This window comes from Phocoena sinus, chromosome X, assembly GCF_008692025.1.
Source record: "Phocoena sinus isolate mPhoSin1 chromosome X, mPhoSin1.pri, whole genome shotgun sequence".
Classification (NCBI taxonomy): domain Eukaryota; kingdom Metazoa; phylum Chordata; class Mammalia; order Artiodactyla; family Phocoenidae; genus Phocoena; species Phocoena sinus.
In genome coordinates, this window is record NC_045784.1 from 44,535,174 (window position 1) to 44,557,145 (window position 21,972).

Genomic DNA, 21,972 nt, shown 5'->3' on the forward strand with positions numbered 1-21,972 from the left:
AAAGAACTAACCAGGTACCAGGCACTGAACTTAAACACTTTCTATGCCATGGATCCTTAGAGCAACCACACAAAGTGGGAATTATTAATTTCATATGATAATTGAGGAAAATGAGACTCAGAGAGGTGAGTGAAGGTCTTTGCCCAAGGTCACAGAGCTAGGAAATGACAGAGCTGGAATTTCAACCCAAATGTGTCTGACTGTGAAGCTCACTATGTTACACTGCAACTCCCACGGTTAGGCTCACATATTGCCTCTGCAGGTAGAAGCAGATCTTAGTAACTCCATTTTATAGACAGGGACATTAAGGCATAGGACAGAGAAGTATTATTACAAAAGGTCTAAAACATTTTCCCTTCCACACAATCCAGCCTTCAAAGGGGAAAAATGAAATAGAGAATTAACCTTCTCCACTAGGCTTCTACCTTAGAAAAATCTCTACCCAGGGATATTAGTTGTAGTGACATGTGACCCTGCAGGAGATGGCATGCAGGATGAGCCAACTTGCTGTGGCAACACCACATTGTGGCAGATATGAAAGGGGAACACAGACTTCAGCTGTGCCTATTAAAAACAGTAGTAGACAGGCAGAAATCTGTGCTTTAACCCTGTCTCCATATACTCGTTTTTAATTAACTAATTCCACCGTGTATTGATGTCACAGTCATTTTGAAGCTGTGCAAAGTGCTTTACAGAAGTTTTAAGGCTTTAAAATACCTTTGAGCTTAGAATTTTAAAGTGCTTCCCAGTTACTATATGGTGGGAATTATGCTTATTTACCAATGGATAAATAAGTGAGAGGTTAAAGGATTTACCTCAAATCACAAAGGCACAGCTAGGAATAGAATCAGCCTCTTAAATCTCAATTCTGGGCCCAAACATCTAGACTGGTGTGTTTTTTAATCTCTTAAGAATTATAGAACCTTCTGAGCATTCTGATCTTAGGAAGTTCCAAACTATTTACACGATGAATCATCATTATAAGCATCCAAAAGAGTTTTATATGAAACAACCATTACAACCACCTTAAAACTGTGTCTCATCTTAAGCCTGTGGATTTTGTTAGCTTTAATGAAGGTAATTAGTCCTGAGATAAAGTCAGATGGCCCCCATTACTCTACTTTGTTTAGAGGAACCTAGATCATTTTGGGGCTCAAGAGGACTGCTTTGAAAACCTGGTACTAACTAGCCTGACATGGATTAGGGATTGGTTTTGGAGTCAGGAGCCTTGGGCTTGAATCTTGACTCATTATCCTTTAGTCTCATTTTTCTCATCTGCACAATGGGGGTGAAACCAATACCACATACAGAGTTGTGGTGAGAATTCAAGGACATAGGACATGGGAAATATGGAAGCATTTTAGAAGGCTGTAGAGTATGATACAAATATCAAGTAGTAGTCTAGAAAGACCACTACTTTTTATGGCTATAACGTAACTGATTGAGAAGTGTCTCTGAAGGCTCAGTTTGAAATGTACTGAGAAACATATTAGGAACAGTTCTCCTTACACGCATGACAAGGCATTCCAAAGGTATGTGAAACAGGTATATACAGGCAGCAAAACCGAGACTGAGAGATGTCCCTGAAGACCAAAGATTGAATATAGATACTACTTAGTGTCGAAACTAGCCTTGTATGAGATGCATGCGGGAATCAGTTCCTTTCTCAGACTAGGGCACCTCTATCAGTCAGGACCTTATGCTCCCACATCAGAGAAGATGGTGCATAGAAGTGGGTAGGCCAGGGATGAAACAAAAGCATCCCAGACCCTTGGAAAGAATACAGACAGAGTTTGAGCAAAGTGTGAGTTGCAAAGCAGAAATAACATTAGAAATTATTAATGTCCTATGCTATCTTCCCTGACCATTTCCCCTCCTCCTTACTCATCCACCTCCATTCACTTGTCCTACCCCCACCTTCTCCTAGCTCTTCATTTCTGTCTGCATCCCCAAGCTTCACATGCTCTTGTCTCCAAAAAATACCCAGTGTTTTCTCACCTTGGTTCCTTTGCTCACACTGTTTTATTTGCCTAGAATTCCCTTCTTATCACTCTTCCCAGCATCTTTTCTCAAATAAGAAAACTTTTAGAATGTCCTTTTACTCATCTCCGAACTCAAGTCTACCCCATCCTGCTAAGGCTCCAATCAGTTCTTATCTCCTTTGAACTCAGAGTTTCTCTCATGGCCATTGTCATTTTCTACTTGGGGTTGTAGTTATTTGTATACTTGGTCTTATTTTCTTTACTTAGCTATAATTTCCTTCAGTTAATTTACAGTTACTGGCACAGTGCCTGACACAGAGTAGGTGTTCAAGAAATGATTTTAAGTGAATGAATGAATGATCATCATTGCTTTCAATAAGCAGGCCACCATCATCTCTCACCTGGATTTTTGCAACAGCCTAGGTAATCTCCCTGCCTCCTATCTTATCCCCCTCCAATCTGTCTTTCTCACTATCACAATATATATCAGAAAAATTACTTTTATTATGTTACTCTCCTACTCAAGAACATTAAATAATACTCTGCTGTACAGAATAAAGTCCAAATCCTTCTGCCTTTCTCTCAAAACTCTTTGATATCAGTTGAATAGAGTCCTTGCTGCATCCAAGTCTTTGTGTATGTTGCTCTCAGATCTAGGTTTGATTGATCTCACCTCCATCAGGAAGCCTTCCTTAACTACTCCATCCCTTATTGTTCCCCTCTTTTATAATCATACAGCATTACTCTCTGACCTACACTTGCTGTAACCTAATCGTATATTTTCTTGTATTGTTATGTACCTGTCTCTGGTGTACATGTTTTGTTTTCCAAGTGAGATTGCAGACTTCACATCTACCCTTGTTCTTTCCACACCAACTAGCAAAGGGCTGGGGTCCTACCAAGCTTTCAGTTCACACTTTCAAACATTTGTCAATTTATTCCCTGATTATTCCATCTGGCTTGCCCTTTGTTTCCTCCACTTTCTGCTGCTATGTTAAGGGGCTTATTATTCAGTTCATACCTAAAAGACAAAGTTTACCTGGTAAGAATAGTTTTCTTTAAGAAAATCCCTACCTCCCCTCAACATTTTCAGAGCTAATCTTACAATACCCTAAGTATATATTAGCTTGCTGTCTCTGGAGATATCTTAATATCTATATATTTATATCTCTATCTATCTATCTATCTATGACTGTTTTGTTATTTCTTATAAATTCAACAGTTATTAAGTGTCTACTATATATGAAGAGCTTTAAAATAGAACCTTTGTTATAGAGAATATATTCTTCTTTAACACAAGAGAAATGTTCTCATGCTCCTCCTATTAATAACTAGATAACTGTTAAAATTACTGGTTTCCAAAAACACACTATATTCCTAGGCTTACAAATAAAGACTTGGGTAATAAGAGAAAAGCTACTTGCATTCTATCCGAGGACAACACATGAACAATATCTCCTCTCCTTTCAAGACCATTCAGAGGATTTTTCTCAACAAAGAGAAAACAGCCAAAGGAGAGGATAGAAAAGTTGTTGAAAAAAATTACTCAGGATTGACACTTTCAAAGAAAATGTTCCTGTAAAAAAAATTACACATTCTCTTCTTTCTCCCTTATTGTTCAATACTTCAACTTCAAAATCAATAACTTTTTCTCTGCCTATTTCCCCAAACATTATTTGTCCATGTTCATCTCTCTTCCATTATCTGATTCTATTGATTTTGTTCATTGCTTTCAATTAGTGTGTATGCAGTGAGGGGAGCAACAAACTTTTTCCACCCTGCTTACTTTTCATGGCAAAACATACATACTTTGGTCCTTTAACCCTTAAGTTCTCATCCTTCTCTCATCACTGTACTCATGATCTTCCTCTGGAAACTCTCTAAGCCTGCTCTTGCTCCTGTCGTTTTTATAATTTTAACAACTCCAGGCTAGAAAGTTTAGAGTCACCTTCCATTCTTCTCTTTCCCCACCATCCACTCTTAATCAATTACAAACCAAATCCCAACAGCATCTCTTCTATCCACTTTTTCCCATACTGATTGCATTAGGTCCTCAATATATCTTGTATAGATTGATGCCCCTTTCTCTAGAGTCTTCCTGGCTAACCCATCCTATATATTGACAGTTTTCTTAAATCTAAGCCTAGTCATGTTACTCTTAATCAAAAACCTTCCATGATTCTCCACTGCTTATGGAATAAAACACGTGTTCCTTCACATGGCATTCAAGGCCTTCTGCAATTTACCTCCCAACTAAGTTTTCTAGCCTTTCTTCCCGATGCACTAAATGTTCCAAACGTCTTTGTGGGATTCTCAGAGCATCGCCCTTTCTAATTCTTCCATGTCTATGCTTAAGATAGTCCCTCTGCCTCCTGTCTGTTTTCCCAAATTTACTTATCAAAGTCCTACTTAAACTTCAGACACAGTTCAGATCTTACCTCCCTCAAATAACCTTCCAAGACTGAGTGGGTCCCTATATCTACTTAGCACAGTTCTTTGTCACTAGTACGCCCTAAAAGTGGTTTGTTGAAATGAACTCACATGAGAGCATGCAAACTTTAGGGAACTCATTGCCTTGTGGGAGTGAAACAGGCTGAAAATAGGTTAAATAGGAGAGCTGGGCAAGAGCTTGGCACCACACTGAGCAGCCAGAGCCTCCTCCTTCATATGCTTCAATGTCCAACTAAATCTCTATTTCTGTGTGTGTGTGTGTGTGTGTGTGTGTGTGCGCGCACGTGTGCACTTGTGCCTACCTACCAGGCTGTTCAGCTATTGGAGTATGTATACTTGGGTATGTTCCTGGGAGCAAATGTACCACTGTGTACCTGTGGATGCATGCCTGCCCATGACTGTGCCCTTATAAATTCCTGGTTCAAATCCTTGTCCCAATTTTTTGTTTTAAAATGATGGTCACACCTAGCAGAGTGGCACAGTGGAAGCATGCTGGGCCCATAAAATGATGCCTAAGGTAAATGTGATATGAAATAAAATAGGATATTTTGGAAATCAGTTCTGAGCATATGGTTTATAGGCTTCTAGGGAGTTACAAAGAGAGCCATTGTATTTAAATGTAAAGAATTAGTATTAGGATCAGCCCATAAGGCACATCAGGAAAAGGCACCATTTGCTAAAAATATTTTAGTTCCATTTGTCAGAAAATTGTCATAATACAGTTGACTCTTGAACAACATGGGTTTGACTGTGCAGGTCCACTTACACGTGGACATTTTTTCAATAGTAAATACTACAGTACTACACGATTTGTGGTTGGTTGAATCCACAGATGCGGAACCTTGGATATGGAGGAAGTGCATATAAGGAGGAAGCCCGGATATGGAGGGCCAACTATAAATTATATGAGGATTTTCGACGGCGTGGAAGGTTGGTGCCCTTAACCTCAGAGTTGTTCAGGGGTCAACTGATTCTGTTAGCATGAGGCACTTGACTGCCATCTTCAGGAAAACTGTTTAGAATAAATATCTATCTATATCTATATCTATATCATCTATATCCATCTATACGATGTCTACTTTGTGAAAGGTGTTCCCCTTAGTCATGGCAGCCTCACATAGTATACAACCTGTACAACTTTATGTGGTGATCCTGCCCAGTAGCTATTCTAGAAAGGGTAGAAGTTTTCTACCTCCTTTAATGGAAAAGTTCCTTCTGATTGGAAACAAGATGGTCATTAGGGTTTCCTGCTGTCTAAGTAGAGACTCTGTATTCACTTTCTTGATCAGACCATTTTCAAGCTCAGGGTGCTCAGGCATTGGTGACACAGATTAAGGCTTTTCCTGTAACTAGTAGAAAGCTATTTTGGATAAAACTTGGACTGCCAAGGGGACATCAAAGCTTAGTTGTTGCTTTTTATTCCTCACAAGAAAGGGAGAACCTCAGAATAGTCATATTGACACCTAGCTCCAAATTCAAGTGTCAGATACAGGAGAAATTTAACACCAAGGCAATGAGTCAGGAGCTTTTCAATTATGGTTAAAAGAGTACCATAAGTAGATTAAATCCTAATTAACAGTTAAGATTAGTGATAAGACTACCAACTGGTACCTAGTTATGTGTTTAACCCTGCTCTCTATATACTATAATTAAGTATAATATTCTTTAGTGTTGCTATACTTGAGTGTTTTAATAAATTTGCATTTTGTTTTTTAAAAGAACTGACTAGATAACTCATCATTCTCATTTTTGTCAAGATTACTATGCATATAACCAAAGACTAGTAATTCAAATCCACATGATCAATACACGGCTGCTACTAATGTGTAGGGTCCCTCTGTCTGAGTTAGAAAAAACTACAGCCCTCTGGGAGGATATGAGGCAGCCCTGCCTACAATCACCTACAGGCAATGCACCTGAGTTGTTAAGTCCATGTTTTGAGGGGTGAATATATTAAAACTTACCTAAATACCTAAAGATAGAAAGTGATGATAGCAAATATCATGGCATATATACAAACGATACTAAAATAAGCTAGCATTTGCATATTTCTTATTTTTGAAATATATGTTTAAAATCTAATTTCTCATTCAGCCTTTATGGCATTTTCATAAAGTAGTTCGGACACCATGTATTGAGTGGCAGGCAGTATGTTAGGCCCTAAGAGCTTTATCCTTATAGCCCTAATGGGATATTCAAGTTGATAATCTCAGTTTATGAGAAGCAAATGAGAAGCAGAAGTTTGTACAGGGTGGTAGGGAGCCCAGAAGGGCACCCAGCCTAGATGGGATAACAGTGAAGACTTGCTGGAGGAGACTGCTGAGCTGAGCTGAGTCAGCTGCACATTATTGGCTTAATTTAAGAGACACAAAAGCTAAGCCATGGAAAGATTAAGCAATTTACCCCACATTACACAGCTATGTAAAGTGGAATCAGGCCTAGAATCAATGTGATGTAACTCCCAATCCAAGAAAGAGTCCAAACTATTGAATGTCTGGCTGCAAGGTACCATTTGGACTTATTTCAGAAATAAATTTTATTTGAAATAGAATTTTATTTGAGAAGGTCCCATACTCATATGCCTCACAGTTGCATACATGCATTAGAATATTAGAAAAATTCAGGCACACCAAAACAACCCAAACCTATGTTAATTAGGACAACTAATTAACACCTGTACCACAGTCCTGGCAACATTTTGTTCTTCATTCTGTGGTTGCTGCAGCTCGCTACAGGAAGATGTATTGCATAAAAATGGGGCATTAGCTCAGACTTCCTCAGATACCAACTTTAAGAGGCCTGAGTCATTCAAATCATTCCCCAAAGTTTTTCTACCACCAAAGGCAGCAAACAAAAGTACTGCTAATTAAATGTGTCATTAGGGTTTATTACAACTAGCATATATTAAAGTCTCATTCACCACTGCTTTGAATTGGTTTTGTCCTGTTTTTATTTGTGCTTAATTGTCCTATTTTATATGTGTTTAATTTTGTAGGATACTTTATATCCTTTTTGGATGCGGGCAGAGTGCAAATTCTAAGTAAATAATAAAAATAGATTAAATTTATGTAGAATCGGCTCTTTTATGTGCTGCATGTACATTTTATAGTACACTGGGGTCCCTTACAAAATCAGTGTGTATGGTACATTTATGCCCATTTTATAGGTGTTGGAACAATTTTGCTGTTTTAAATTATTACAGAAGCTTACAGTTATATATTAGCTTTTATTACATATTTTTAGTTATATCTACAATTTACTTGGTGTGGTGTCCTTGGTCAGGAACACAATCCCCAATAATAAAAATGTTCCTACAAGCAAAGACAGTGTACATTATGACAACCCACTTTATAAGATAGTGGTAATACATTCCTAGGGTGAGTGAGGAGGGAGGAACTCTAAAATGACATGTTTCCAGGACAGTATTATCTACTCTCTGGAATATTTTAGGCCAAATGTTAAACTCTGACTTGTTTCTTTTTACTATACAGTGTATTCCTACCCCACCAGCATCCTTGCTAAGAAGCCAGTAATAAACAGGGAGTACAAACTCACTTTCCTGTTAGCTTAAAATAAAGAGCTGGGAAGGCATGTCAGTTACAAACCCAAACTAGCATAGAGGAGGACTAATGAAATACTTCTTGTAGGCTTTCACTTGATTTCATTGAGAAAAACATAAAAAGATTCTACGGCTAAAAAGGTTTTTAAAACACTGGACTAGCTGATCTCCAAAGGTCCCTTTCAGGACAGTCTGGAATTTGGTATACAAGGAAATTGAAAGTTCTGTAGTGTTTAATTATATGCCCCATCAGCCAACCCTCTGCTTCAGTCATTATTTTACTAATCAACAGCCCTCCAATGGTTATACCTCATCAATTAGATGATATACACAATTTTGCAGGTTGCCTTCAAAGTTTCAATAGGACTTTCCCCAATCTACTTTATTTTCCACAAGATTTCAATCTGTACTCTACAATTTTATCAAAGTCGCCTTTTTTCTAAGTCCATATACCTCACTCTCCTGTCTGTAGGCCCTGGCCTAACCTGCCCAAATCAGGCATAGCTGCACCTCTGTCTGATACTTTTCACTGTCACTGCTTAATTTAATTTAATTCCACTTTTCTCTAGGTTTTAGGAAGATATATTGTTCCCACTTACCTCAGACAACTTCATTCTTTCCCCTAAATTTCTTATGTCAACGTGAATTTGCTATCAGGTTATCCCTCATATCTGAATCTAGTCCATCCCCGAAAACGCTGGATAGTGAATTTCAGATAGTGGGCAACTTTATTCCATTCTTCTCAATTGAAAAAGTAATAATGCCTTCCCATTGCATCTTCCAAACCCCCAACCAGTTTCCTCAAATACCAGTAAAGCACTCTAAAATACTTCTGTAACAGTCCTCCAAATATGTATCATATTGTAAAGCATTTAAAACACCAATGCCTAATTATTAACATTTAATGAATTAATTAGCAGATATGTGTAGTTCACAATGATGCTTATACTATAGTGGATACAAACCAAAATAAATAAATAAATGAAAAGCAGGCTTTCAAGCTGCCTGGGAATGTCTATCTTTGTTTTGCACCATTAGAAGGAAAGACTTTTTCATCTTTTTAAAAACTTTTAAAAGTTTAGTTCTGATGAGGGATGATGGAAAGACAAAATAAAGCTTTTCCAAGAACTTCTAGACAGAGGACTCACTAGTGAGAAGCAATATAATAGGAAAACCATGAAGAGAGCCACTGAGGGGGTGCTTTGATTCCATGTGAAACCAAAGTGAAGCCAAAAACAAACAAAACTGCCCTGGAGGTCTTGTCACTGAGTTGAGTACATTAAAGCAAAGGAGACCACAGCAAACACCAAAATTATCATTTTAATTAGTCTTAACAGTCAAACCGATTAAAGTGAGGGAGAAAGTGACAACAATATCCAAATTATGGGTAAGAGAAAAGTTATGTTCTACTCAAGCCTGGCAGGAGGGAAATTGTCACAGTAAGCATTAATTGAGGTTAGTGAAAAGGGCACTAACTTGTTAATTTTCTGAAATCAATAATCTTGTTTTGTAGCCTCATTTACTTTCCTCTCTGCTGTTTATGCTTAGCTGTTTTAGTAAAGCTACATCACATTTTCCTTTTATACTGAAAGGGAGATGTACAGTGATGTAAGTAAACCATGAAATAATATGTTAAAGGTAGATAATGGATGCAAATGACACTTATTAAGGGAAAGTTAACAATCAAGGTAATTCTAAAATGGGATGCAGAGACTACTGTTAGAGTTGGGGTTTGGAGGATGGTGCTGTCATGCTGGAGCCACTTCAGGAGAATGGGGACTCAATTGACAAAGCCTGGGCTTAATGAAAATTTCCCTGGTTTCAAGTATCTGTACTCACAGCCAAGGAGATTAACAAATTTTACTCAGCAGGTACCTTTCATTTCCTGCCTCAAGCTGCAAAATCCCAGAAGGGATATTAGCTGCAGGAGAAAGCAAATGAATGAACATTCAGGATTCTGGATGTTCTTACTTGAGCCCTGCACGCAGTGCTTCCAGCCCTCTCCTACTCTTGTAGGCAGGGGCCAGGCTCAGTCCCCATGCCCATCACCTCTCCTTTCAGAAGAACTGACAAAACTCTGGGTGGGAGCATCATGCCTATCTCTCAGAATCCCACAGTATCACATGCCTCGCCCTGTGCTGCTGGGAGGGAAAAAAGGCAACGGGAATCCTTGCTCTCAGGGGCCAATATCTCTTTTATAGGCTCTTTAAAAGCAAAAGGCTTAAACAGCAAATGCCTGTAATGCTTTGGAAGATGAAAATCTGTAAGTGCTGCAGACAAGGCTGAAGATTCTGATCTTAAAAGAAGTGCATTACACTCGCCTTTTAAATTACTGATTCAACCCTGGTTGGATTGTATACAGTTTATTAACTCTCTCAATTTTCTACCACATTTGGTTAATGAAAGCTGGATGAATTAAATAGCCTTTCTCCTAATAATTGTTGTTAATGTCCTCACACATACGTATTTCCCTTCTGGGTAGGAGGCACCCAGAAGAGCATGATGCTGTGACTTTGTGTTAAAGAGACAAAACCATCAGTACATCTTTGCATATGGCTAAAAGTGACCCAATAGAGTCTCAGAAATTTAGATTTTCCTTTTGGGAATTTAACAGTAGGAAGAAGGTGGATTTTGTTCTGGGTCTCCTTCTCGAAACACAAGTCACAAAAGCTAGCTGGACAAATGAAATCTAGATGACCAAGAAAGTGCTGTTAGTAAACGTGAGCTCAGTCAACTATTTATATATGGGACATTTGTTTGTGTAGATACAACAATTGTATCTACATAAAATGTATACTCTCATTGCTTTACACTGCAAATACATCCCTGAACAGTTATGTTTCAAGCACATGTTTATCAAGCAGATCATACAGGTAGATACACTTTAAGCTGAAATTAATTAGTGTTTCCTAAATATAATGTAGAACAATGTACATAATCTAATAATTAAGTGGGAAAGGTGACTGGGACAGGGGGAAGCCTCAGACATAATTGCACATTCCCTAAAGTCTTACTATTGTAGACTATAAGCATATATTCAGAGAAAATAAATGGAAAAAATATATCAAAATATTAACAGTAATTATCCCTTGAATGGCAGGGTGCTACATAATTTTTATTTACTTTCTGGAAGCTTTCATGATTTTCCACATTCTCTGAAATTAGCATATATTCCATTATTTTATTACATTACATTTTTGTTTAAGAAGAGGTATGCTGAGAGAATTGACTGAGTGAATACCTTGGTAAAGCACATCTGGTAAAACAAATAATCACTCCCTGTACATCTGTTTTGGTAATTGGGTCCCTCATTTACCATTGCTGCTTAAAGGAAATCTCATCTATGTGATTTTGCCCACCATGGATTTCTCAGTGCTAAGCATGTAGGACATAGAGCAGGTACTCAATTTAATTTTTAAAATATTTTAACCATTTTTAAAATTGAAGTACAGTTAGTTTACAATGTTGTGTTAGTTTCAGGTGTACAGCAAAGTGATTCAGTTTATTTATATATATATATATATATATATATATACATACATATCCTTTTCATATTATTTTTCATTATAGGTTACAAGATATTGAATATAATTCCCTGTGCTATACAGTAGGTCCTTCACTTTAATTTTTAAATAAGTAAATGAATTTAAAAATTTGGAAAACATTGAGTCTTATTCTCTGCTTATAAATCTGACTTGCAAATTGTATGTATTTGTGAGTCAAGCCCTTTATCGCTCTATGAGAACAGACATTTAAGTGAGCACATGATTAAACCACTGTCAGAACCCCATTATTGAATTGGCTAAGCTCCTTCTGTGCTAGGTAGGGGTGTTTATCTAATTTGAAAATTAATAGTAAGCGTGTCATTGCTTTAAAGTTTATCATCAACTCTTGAGTTTCTATAGTATTAGAGCAGAATGATGATGCAGCTAATTCCCAAATCACTTCTGTTTGGTCTGGAAAAGAGGTATATGATTTATCCTCAGAAGCTTTGCCTTCTTAATTCTGTTTTCCATGGACAGGGTTTTCCTTTCCTGAGTGTACAGCCTGAATGACGGATTGGAAAGGTAACCAGAAATGGGCTGGGGGCAGAGGGAAGCCAGCCTGGGATTAACCATTGACTACCCTTCAGCCTCACGTGCTGAATTTAAGGTTCACTGGTACTTTTCTCGAATGATATTACCTTTTCTTTGTATAACACTTTCTAGTCTTTAGAGTGGGGTGGGTGGTGAGGATACTTTTTCTTAAAAGACAGGCCTTTTTTTTCTCTTTTTGGCTCTTTCTTTAAAAAAAATTTTAGGGGAATAAAGTTCAATGGTGTTGGTGAGATTATGGCCAACTTGCCTTAGGAGGGTTTCTCTTCTTTTCCTGTTAAATTTCTCTTTTTCTTTTTTTCCTTTTGGGTGTGGAGAGGAATAAGGTCTATTGATTTTAGTGAAGGTGAAGGCATCTCGTATGATGGAAGTATTTTTCTTTAAAAATCATCTCTGGGGAAAAGGTTCATTGTTTTTGGTAGGGTCGAGGGAGCACCTGTCTTCAGGTTTGGAGGATTTTCATTTTTTGAAAACTAGGTTTTGTGGAGAGGAGCTATAAAGGCCACTGGCTTTAATGAGGTTGGGGAGCCCTTCTTAGGAGGATTTTTCTTTCCTTTTCTTTAAAATAAATTATTTGGAAGAAATAAGATTGGGAACATCTCTCTTTGAAAGGATTTCTTTCCCTTTCCTTTTATTAAAAAAATAAATATTTGAAGGCTGGAAGACAGATAAGGCACCTAGGTTTGGGTGAGATTGGGTGCATCTCCCTTTGAAGAAGCTTTAGGAGATTTTGTGGGTTTTTCTCCTTTTTATGGGGGGTGGAATGCGTTGATTATCAGGAATAACATTCATTATTTTCAATAACATTCATTATTTTCATTGGTTCATCTTCCCTGAGAATTTCTTCTTCTTAAAAATTATCCCTTAATTAATTTTCGTCTTCCTCCTCTTCCATCCGTTCCTCCCTTTCTACCCCCTTTTTTCCCTCCTTTCCTTTCTCTCCCTTTCCTCCTCCTCTTCTCTCACCTCCCTCTTTGTTTCTCTCTCTCTCTCTTTTTTCTTGGAGAAAAAATGTTCAGGGACTTGGTGAGTTTGGGGGCTTCTTCATTCCCTAAAAAGGAGGTTTCTCTTTTAAAATATATTCATTTTCTTCCTTCTTTCCCCTCTAATTCTAAATGTATGTACTTGTTTTGAGAAAAGGGAGCTTTGTGGAGACTGGGGACATCTTTCCTTAAGAGGGTTTTCCTGGTTTTGTTTCTGTTTCTCTCCTACCTTTCTCTTCCAAGTTAAAATTTTCCTATATCAAAAATAAAGCTTTTGGGTTTGGAGGAATTCAGGTCACCTCTCATTAGAGGGATTTCCTTTTATTTTTTTCTGCTTTTCTGCATTTGTCTTCGTTGTGTTTGAACAGAAAAGTTCATGTGTCTTTGCGAGGTTGGAGCACTTCTTTTTAAGAGGATTTTGTTTTCGTTTCATTGGTATTATCCCCTCCACCGATATACACATCCTTCCATCATTAATTTTCTTTTAAATCTTAAAGAAATTGTAAAATATTTCAATAAAGAAATTGAAATAATATTCACGTGCTTTGGTGAGGATGGGGCATCTCCCTTTGGGGGGATTTATTTCTTTTGTTCCTTTTTTTTCCTTTTATGGGAATTAAAAATTCAGGAGATTTGGTAAGATTAGGGACCCTATCCTTTAATATTTCATTCTTTTTGTTAAGTTAAAATGTTTGTGTGTATCTGGGTGGAGGGATTAGTAAGTTTCATCGATTTTGATGATTTTGAAAGTATCTGCTCTTGAAGAGATTTCCTTTTTTGTTTGTTTTTCTCAAAAGAAAAAAAAATTGGGGGTGAATAAAAGTTATTTTTCTTGGTGAGGTTGGAGGCCCTTAAGAGGATCCCCTCTTTTAAAATTTCTTTTTTTCCTTATTTATTCATTTGTTTTGTTTGCTTATTTGTGGGAAGGTAGTAGGTTCATTATCATATAGTTGGATGAACGATCTTTACTTATTTTTTAAATTGAGATATAATTTGCATAACATAAAATTCACCATTTTACAGCATACAAGTCAGTGGTTTTTAGTGTATTCACAAGTCGTGCAAACATCACCACTGTCTAATTTCAGAACATTTTTATCATCTCCCAAAGAAACCCTGTACCCTTTAGCTATCACCCACACTTCCCCTCCCCGCTTCCTTCACCTCCTGGCAACCACTAATCTACTTTCTGTCTCTAAGGATTTGCCTATTTTGGACATTTCGTATAATTGGAAGAAATAACTGTAGGGAGCTTTGGTGAGATTGGTGAACATTTGGGAGACTTATTTTTGCCCCCATAATTTTTGTGAGAGATTGGGCATGGGCCATGAGGTGCAAATAAAGTTTATAAATTTCAAGAAAAATTTAGGGTTAAAAATACTGTTTACCTTGAGATGATTTCTCATCCTTTTCATTAAAAATTTTTCTCTTGGGGATATGTTTCATGGGCTTTGGAAAGGGCAAGGAGCTCCTCCTTTTAGAATTTCTTTTTTTTTTCTTAAAATAATTTTCAGGGGAGGTATAAGTTTCATTATCTGGGGTCACTGTCCCTTTCTTTTTTAAAAAATTTGTAAATTTGTTTTCCTATTTTGAGAATAAGGTTTATTTGCTTTGGTGAGGGTGGGGGCATCTCCCTTTAGGAATGGCTGCTTTCCTTTTTAAATGCTTTAAGTTTTTATTTTTCCACTGAGAGAATTACAGTCGGCGGGCTTTGGAAAGGTTGGGAACTGTATCCCTAGCAGAATTTCTATTTATTTTCTTTCCCAAAAAAAAAAAAAGGCCTTCTTTGGGAGTAATAGGTTCAGGGTCTTGTGCCCCTTCTTCTTCCTTCTCAGGCTCCTGTTCTATGATGGCCTCCTCTGGGAGTATCAGACAGGGAACAGCAATCACTGCTTTGGAAAAAAATCAAGGCTGATGGAATGTCAGCTAAAAGATTGTTTTTAGACAAATGAGTATCCTACATGTCACAGAAAGCCATATGTTGGATATTTTAAAAAATCCGTAATAGATAAATTAATAGTTATATCCTATTAGGCGTCAAGTTCTATTTTTGCTCTCTCCCACCCTGCTGCCTTCTTCAGGGGAATAAAAGAGTTAATAATGCAGAGGAAAGCATTCTGCAAACTGTAAAGTGCCATACTAGCAGTAGGGATTATATAATCCTTATTATAATGCCCCTGAATGCTTTCCTGGCCTCTATGGATTTTTCCCCTTTTCTTGGAAGCACTTTGGGTAACTGATGGCTCAGCCTTGCCTTTTGGGCTGCAAATCTGCAGAAGCCCCAGTTGGAGATTTTAATAAACATAAAAGAACTGTATTCTCAGAAAAGAAAGACCACTGGACAAATATCTCATTATCGTTTCTAAAACATCCTGCAGCAAATGCTCAGGAGCTCTCAGAATATACCAAATAAATCAGATGGTATCATCAAAACCTGGCAAGGAGGGGAGAAAGAATCTATGAGGAAAGAAAGTAATTTCATCCTGACCTTCAACAGGTTAAACATTAGAACTACATCCTGAAGTTGTTTACAGTCACTGCAGATATTCTGTTCACTTAGGAAAAAAATTTATTACCCCTGAAACCAACAACATCATCATTAGTCTGCTGCTGCCGGGACTGCAGGGGATAAGGACACTTTCCAAATCATTTTTTTTTAATTGTTAGTAATTTTCTTCTTAATTATGGTTCTAACATCCACTCTGAAAATGGAGAGATTGACTGCATTTCCTAAGGGCTATATATTCCAGGCTATTTAAATAAGCATTTACTTCTCACTCTGAAACGAGTGAGAATGCGTTTTTAAATTCATTCACAGCAGCGGTCTCTACGTCATTGTTGAAAATGGAATTGCTAGGTTTCAAGCTTCAGCAAGTGTATTGAGCAAAAATAGGGAGGGCTGAATTATATTAGGCACTGGGAAGGAGAGACAATATCTACCTTTGAGAAGCTCAGACGTAGGTAAGATATGAAGCATTCAGGCAAGAATTACCAGATGTCATATAAGAAAATGCTTGCTACTTTGCAAGAAAATGTGTGCAAAAAATACCAGGAAACTGTTCTGTTATAGTTTGGGATGTAATAGTAATTGCTGTGTAGTCATTAGGAGTGAGAGATACAGAGACCCCTCTCTAACCCAGAAATAAAAGCCATAAAAGTGTATTTCATTAATCACCTGTATGGTGTGATTATAATTTCATAGCTGGTCAAAACCCAATGAATAAAAATATAAACTGTCTTTCTTCAACCACAGCTGAGTGAAGGGAAGCAAATATGGTGTACATGTAAACCCCCACCCCCAAAGAGAGTTATAGCATTGTTAAAGAACCAATTCACACATCTTTACTTACACTTGTTGCCACCAGGTGGGAGACCACGGCTCATTTCCTGGAAATTAAACCATTTCAGAAAGGAAGGAAATAGGTTTGGTTCACAGACTGTTATCCAAGTAGGCATTCAGAAAGAAAACATGCGCCCCCTTTTCTCAGTCCCTACCCTCATGCTTGTCATAGATTTGCAACCAGCAGGTTCTGAAACCCCCAAAGAGAGCAGACCACACACTGGAAGATGTTGGGTTTTTTACTGCAGTATTGGTCGGCAAAGTTATCTGGGAGAAATCTGTAGTCACATTCAAACCCTTTGTTTTGCTCATTTTATCCTTTGACTTATCAGGCTAGTTTCATGCTACTGGTACTGACTGTGTCTTACCACGTGGGATTTCATTGTACGATGAGAGCTATATTTAGTTTTGAGCTCTAAGATTCTGTGTGTGCGTGTGTGCGTGTACACACACACACACACGTATGTCATTCCCTAAGCTTGCCTCAAGGAGGCAGTGTCTGAGAATAATGCAACCCTAGCTAAGATGGCAACCTGTTTGCCTTGAATGTTAAGATGCAAGTCAGCTGGCTATGGGTGCTATTTGCCTGAGGAGAATGCAGCAGAGAATGGTCCTATCACTGAAGATCAGATGTTCTCATCTGCATCAGAGAGCAATAGCATAGCAACACCTAAAGTGTTGGAGAAGGGCTCCTCCCAGGAATTTTAGCATTTACCCAGATCTTTGCATCCTTCAAAACCCTCTAGGGTTCATTTATATGGCCCTTTTGAAGCCCACTCTGCAAGATAAGTGACTGAACAAAAGACCAGCTCTACTTGGCAAAATGAAACTGGGGGAGGTGGTCCTGGTCCCCTGCCAGGGCTGCCAAGTGCCCGTGGGTCAGTTGGCCAGCACGCCTGAATGGATACTATGTAGAGGAAGCTAACCTGCTTCCCCTTACCTTGATCCTCCTTATCTGTCTGGCAATAGAAATTTTCTTGTCAAGCTGCTGGGAGATGCTTTCCCACTGTCACAGGGCTCATCTCTGGAGCTCCGGACCTCCAGTCAGTCTTCCAGAGGCCAAAGAGGCCATACATTCACTGACTATCCTGGTAATTAAGCCCTCAGGTGTCAGTTTCTCAGTCACGTTCGTGGAATGTCACTTAAGAAGGCCACAAGTTAGGTGGTCCTTATTGGTCTCCCTCTCACCAGCTTTATGCAAACTCTTCCAAAAAGACAAGAGCAAGCACCTGGTTAGGGTGACCTCCCAGGTCTAGTTGCCCCGCCCCTTCTTGAGATCACTGAAGGGAAGGGCTGCTCTGATGCCAGAAGGGTGTGTGTGTGTGTGTGTGTGTGTGTGTGTGTGTGTGTGTGTGGAGATCCACCCTTTGGTGAGAGCGGGGTTGTTGGATTAATATATATATATTAGTTCCCTACAGTTCTATTTTATTTCTTTTGAAACCTCTGCACCCTTTTTTCCCTGTGAAACTTTTCCCTTTAGAGTTCCTCTTTCTCAGTTGTTTATCATTTCAGTTATTTTGCAAATTCAAGCCTCCCTAGTCATAACTCAGGAAGCAACCAGCCCTTCCATTTCCATTTAGAGATGCCAACCCCTACCCCCTTCCCCTACATTCTACAAGTGTACAGTCCAGAACAGAAGGATTCTGAGCCGTGTCCCTATGCCCTGCTAAGCAGCAGGATGGATGGGCATCATTGGTGTGATGTGTTGTTTCTGTGTTTTGTTGTTTTTCTCTGGGGGGAAGCTAAATGAAGGTGTATGTATGCATTATTATGATTTTCACAATCTTGTGGAACAAAGTTTAGGAAAAACGAAGAGTAGGGGGAGCACAGAGAAAGTAAGAAAGACTCCTTCTGAAGAGCATACTGGGTTTCGGGGTTTCAGGGTCCAACGCAAGGACTGAAAACCTTCTTCCTCCTCCCTCCCCCGTGGGCGGGTGCCCGAGGATTCTCCACTGGTCTTCTTCCAGCTAAGTGCAACGTTTAAGAAGTCGTCTCTGAAGACTGGAAGAGATGAGGGTTCCCATTCACATGCTCTCAAATACCAACTCATTTTCGTGTATCTAAACTGGGGCTCCTGTACCATCCCAATTGGCACCCGTGCGGGATGCCAGTTGACCGTTTGTGACGCGGCCCATCACTGTATCACCGTGTTTGCACCTACCTGCCGGGAATCCTGCAGACAGATAGAATGGTGGCTTCGACATACGCATGCTCTCCCCCTCCTCCCCTGCGAACCCTGCCCTTCCCCTGCAGTGCGCGTGGGCGCCGCCCAACCCCTCATCCCCACGCGGAGTACCAGCGCCCAGCAGCCAACAGAGGCTCCGGGCCCCTCCCTGGAGCGTTGCCAGCTGTGCCCCAGCTGAGGAACCCCTCCCCAGTGGCAGGGAGGGGGCCAAGCAGACGCTGCTGTTCCGCAGCTTGGGCCTCTGCGGCAGTGACCGCGGCTAAGAGGTGTATCCCACCGTCCACCCCCTCCCCAATCCCGTCCCTGTGTACCTTGGGCCAGCCCCTAACACCTCTCTAGGTCTCTTGCGCTCCCTGGGCTTCCTCTTCTTTTTCAAGATATAGGCGCTCACCGCACTGTCACTTCTCCTCATGAGGAAAACTGCTCCGACTCCCAACCGGTGCTATCACCCCCGTTTCTAGCCCCAAACAGCCCACTCTCACTTCCACATGTTGCTTCCCGCCTCCCAACCGCTTCCCACTCCCCTGGGCTCCCCCATCCCCGCATCTTTCCCAGCATCTTTGCTAGTCGGTGGCAACCAAATGGGATGCTAAGGGTGCCCAGAGTCTCGCAAGCTGGATAGCCATCCGGCCTCGCCTGGGTTCTTTCCCTCCCGCCCCAGGGGATCTTTTTCTTACCTTTATATTGGACAACGGCACTGGCACTAGCGTTCGCGGCGATGGCGAGGTCCTTAGACCTTTCTCTGGAGCGACCACCGGACACTGCAATAGATGTGGTGCTGGGCTCGGCTCCGGACAGGACACTTGAGCCGGCTCAGGGCAGGACTCTGTGGCTGGTTCTGTGGCTGGTTCTGGGGCCGGCTCGGGGGCCGGTTCTACGGCTGGTACTGGGATCGGCTCAGGGGCCGAATCTGTGGCTGGTTCTGGGGCCGGCTCGGGGGCTGGTTCCGTGGCTGGTTCTGAGATCGCTTGTGTGTCTAGTTCTGGGGCTGGTTCTGGGATCGCCTCCGGACCGGGTTCTGGAGCAGGCTCTGGACAGAACTGCGGTGCCGGTGCCGGCGAAGGCGCGTGGAGCAGCTGAGGAGCTCGCGCCGGCGGTGACGGCGGCGGCTTCGGTGGTGGCCACGGCGGCGGCGGCTCTGGAGACTCCGCGGGCTGCTCGCCAACCTGAGGCGGGGCAGTGCCCTGGGCCGCGGCAACTCCGCGGTCCATGGCCGCACACCGCCTCAGGTCCGGGCAGCGGGGGACCCTGAATTCGGAGGGCTAAAGTACCCTCGGGCGCCCCGCCCACCCCAGTTTGACAACCCCTTCCAGGGTGCCAAACTTTCCCCCGCCCCGCTCCATGGCTGGCTCCGCTCTGAGGTCTAACCCGGGGGCGCTCGGCGTCTCCCAGTGCTGGAACACGCCCCTCGGTGAGCGCACACCTCTTCGTAAGCAGCCACGGGCCCGATGGGCGGGAAGCAGAGGGGCTTGCGAACGCGGACTGGACAGAGCGCTTGATGACCTCCTAGCGACGCGCGGGGTGGGGGGGGACAAAAAGGGGAGGGGGAGTGGGGAGGCGTTGGGGGGGGGAGTGTTTGAAGCCCGGCCGCGTTTAACCCTTTAGTGACGCGAATGCAAAAAAAAAAAAAAAAAAAGCTAGAGGCGAACTTGAGGGTCTTTGCAATCCCCCTAACCACTCAGTGTGAGCTGCTGCTCAGAACAGCTTCCATCCTGTGTCTGCTCTCTCACCTCAGCAGCAGGTGATCCTAGCCTCGGACCAACCTCTTGCCCCTCATCTCCAAGCCTCTGTGGGCAAGTAATCCTTTTTTCTAACCCGGGAAAAGAAATTAAGCGGCGCGGGGTTGGGGGTGTTGCATCTGTGTGTGTGTGTGTGTGTGTGTGTGTGCTCAATCCTTTGGATTGAAGTAAAATTTGTCCCCCGCCGCAGTTTTTGCATTTCTGAGCTTTGCCAGATCCGAGAGGTTTGCCGTTGGGTCCAGGGTTTGGGGGTGCTTCGGGAAAGGTGTATGGTGAGGGTGGGCGGCAGCCCTGGCTTTCCGCAGCCTGCTGATGTAGCCCCGAGAGCCAGGCAAGAGTGCCCGGGTAGCGGCGGCTGTGTTGTGCGCTCCGGAGCTGAGGTTGCGCGGGTCTCCGCAGCGATCCGGGCGTCTGTCTGGCTCGCCTTCGCCATGGGAGACTGCCTTTTGCCTTTAGCTGGACTTCCCAGGCATCACGAAGACTTTTTACTGAACTCCTTAATGTGTGTGTGTGTGTGTGTGTGTGTGTGTGTGTGTGTGTGTGTTGGGCTAGGGAAATTCACTGCAACACCCACACCTTTTTCACCTCCTGATACCTCGGAAGCACTCTGACATTAGGGATGGAAGATTCTCTTGCGAAGAGAACGGCCGGTCCCTGCCGCAACACCCTTCCCACCACATCAGGAGACTTCAGCAGCTCTCTCATTGACATATATACACTACCAAATGTTAGTCACGTACACGTTCACATACATACAAACCATCACTTCAGTCGGACCTAGACTTTAGATGCCAATATACTGCAAAATTTCAATTAAAAATTGAGAAAACCACCCGTTGAGCCACTGCTGTGTGGGGGTGGGGGACGGAGCACCTATAAACCTAATTTGAAATATGACAAGTGAATTTATCTCCGACACACATAATGCTGCAGTTGTGGATGGCAGCCTTCCTTGTGCAGCCCCTCCTTTCACCCTGTCCTCTCAGACCATATCCTACTCTAATCCCTCTTCTTCTGCCAAATGACAGTGACCCACCTGGAATTTTCTAGAACCTGCAGCATTTTTCTGTTCCCTACACCACATCCCAGCAGTAGATAACACCCGTTGAAGACAGTCTCACCTAGCCCCCTCCAAAGATCATAATCTCTGATGAGACCTGCGTTTCCCAGATCCTCACTAAAGCATCCCAGCTTAAGCCCACTCTTCCGGAGAAGGGTTACACTGGTTGGCAGCTACTAAGCTAGTGGGGGGCCATCCTTAACCTCTGGGGCTGGGGAAGTCCAGGGGAGGTGAACCCTGTCTATCAAGTTCCTCACTGATGGCAGGTCTCCTTCCAGTAGACCCACACAAACGGCTCATCTTCTTCATCCTCCTTGTTGTCTTTCTCCTCTCTTCTATCCCACACTCCTCTTCTATCCCACACTCAAGCAGCCAAGCTGCTTTTAACCCTAAGGGTTCAGGACAGAAACATACAGATGCCAGGTCTGACCAGCCAGTAAACCTATGCTTGGAGCTCACTTCTCAGGCTTTCAGACTTTGGTGAAATCTTTGTCCTCAGAAGGGGCCAATATCTCACATTTAAATCTTATTTTCACTAAGCCCTGGCATATTAGTTAGGAAGGCTGAAGGCAGAGGAGT

At 41.5% G+C, this 21,972-nt stretch overlaps 1 protein-coding gene across 1 annotated transcript in view; it reads right to left on the reverse strand.

Moving 5' to 3' along the window:
• DGKK (diacylglycerol kinase kappa) overlaps window positions 1-19,805 on the reverse strand; it is a 167,680-nt gene extending 147,875 nt beyond the window's left edge. Inside the window, exon 1 of the mRNA XM_032620263.1 lies at window positions 19,272-19,805. Within this exon, the coding sequence (XP_032476154.1) occupies window positions 19,272-19,805 (534 nt within the window). The remainder of the gene's footprint in view (window positions 1-19,271) is intronic.
• Window positions 19,806-21,972: the final 2,167 nt, after the last annotated feature.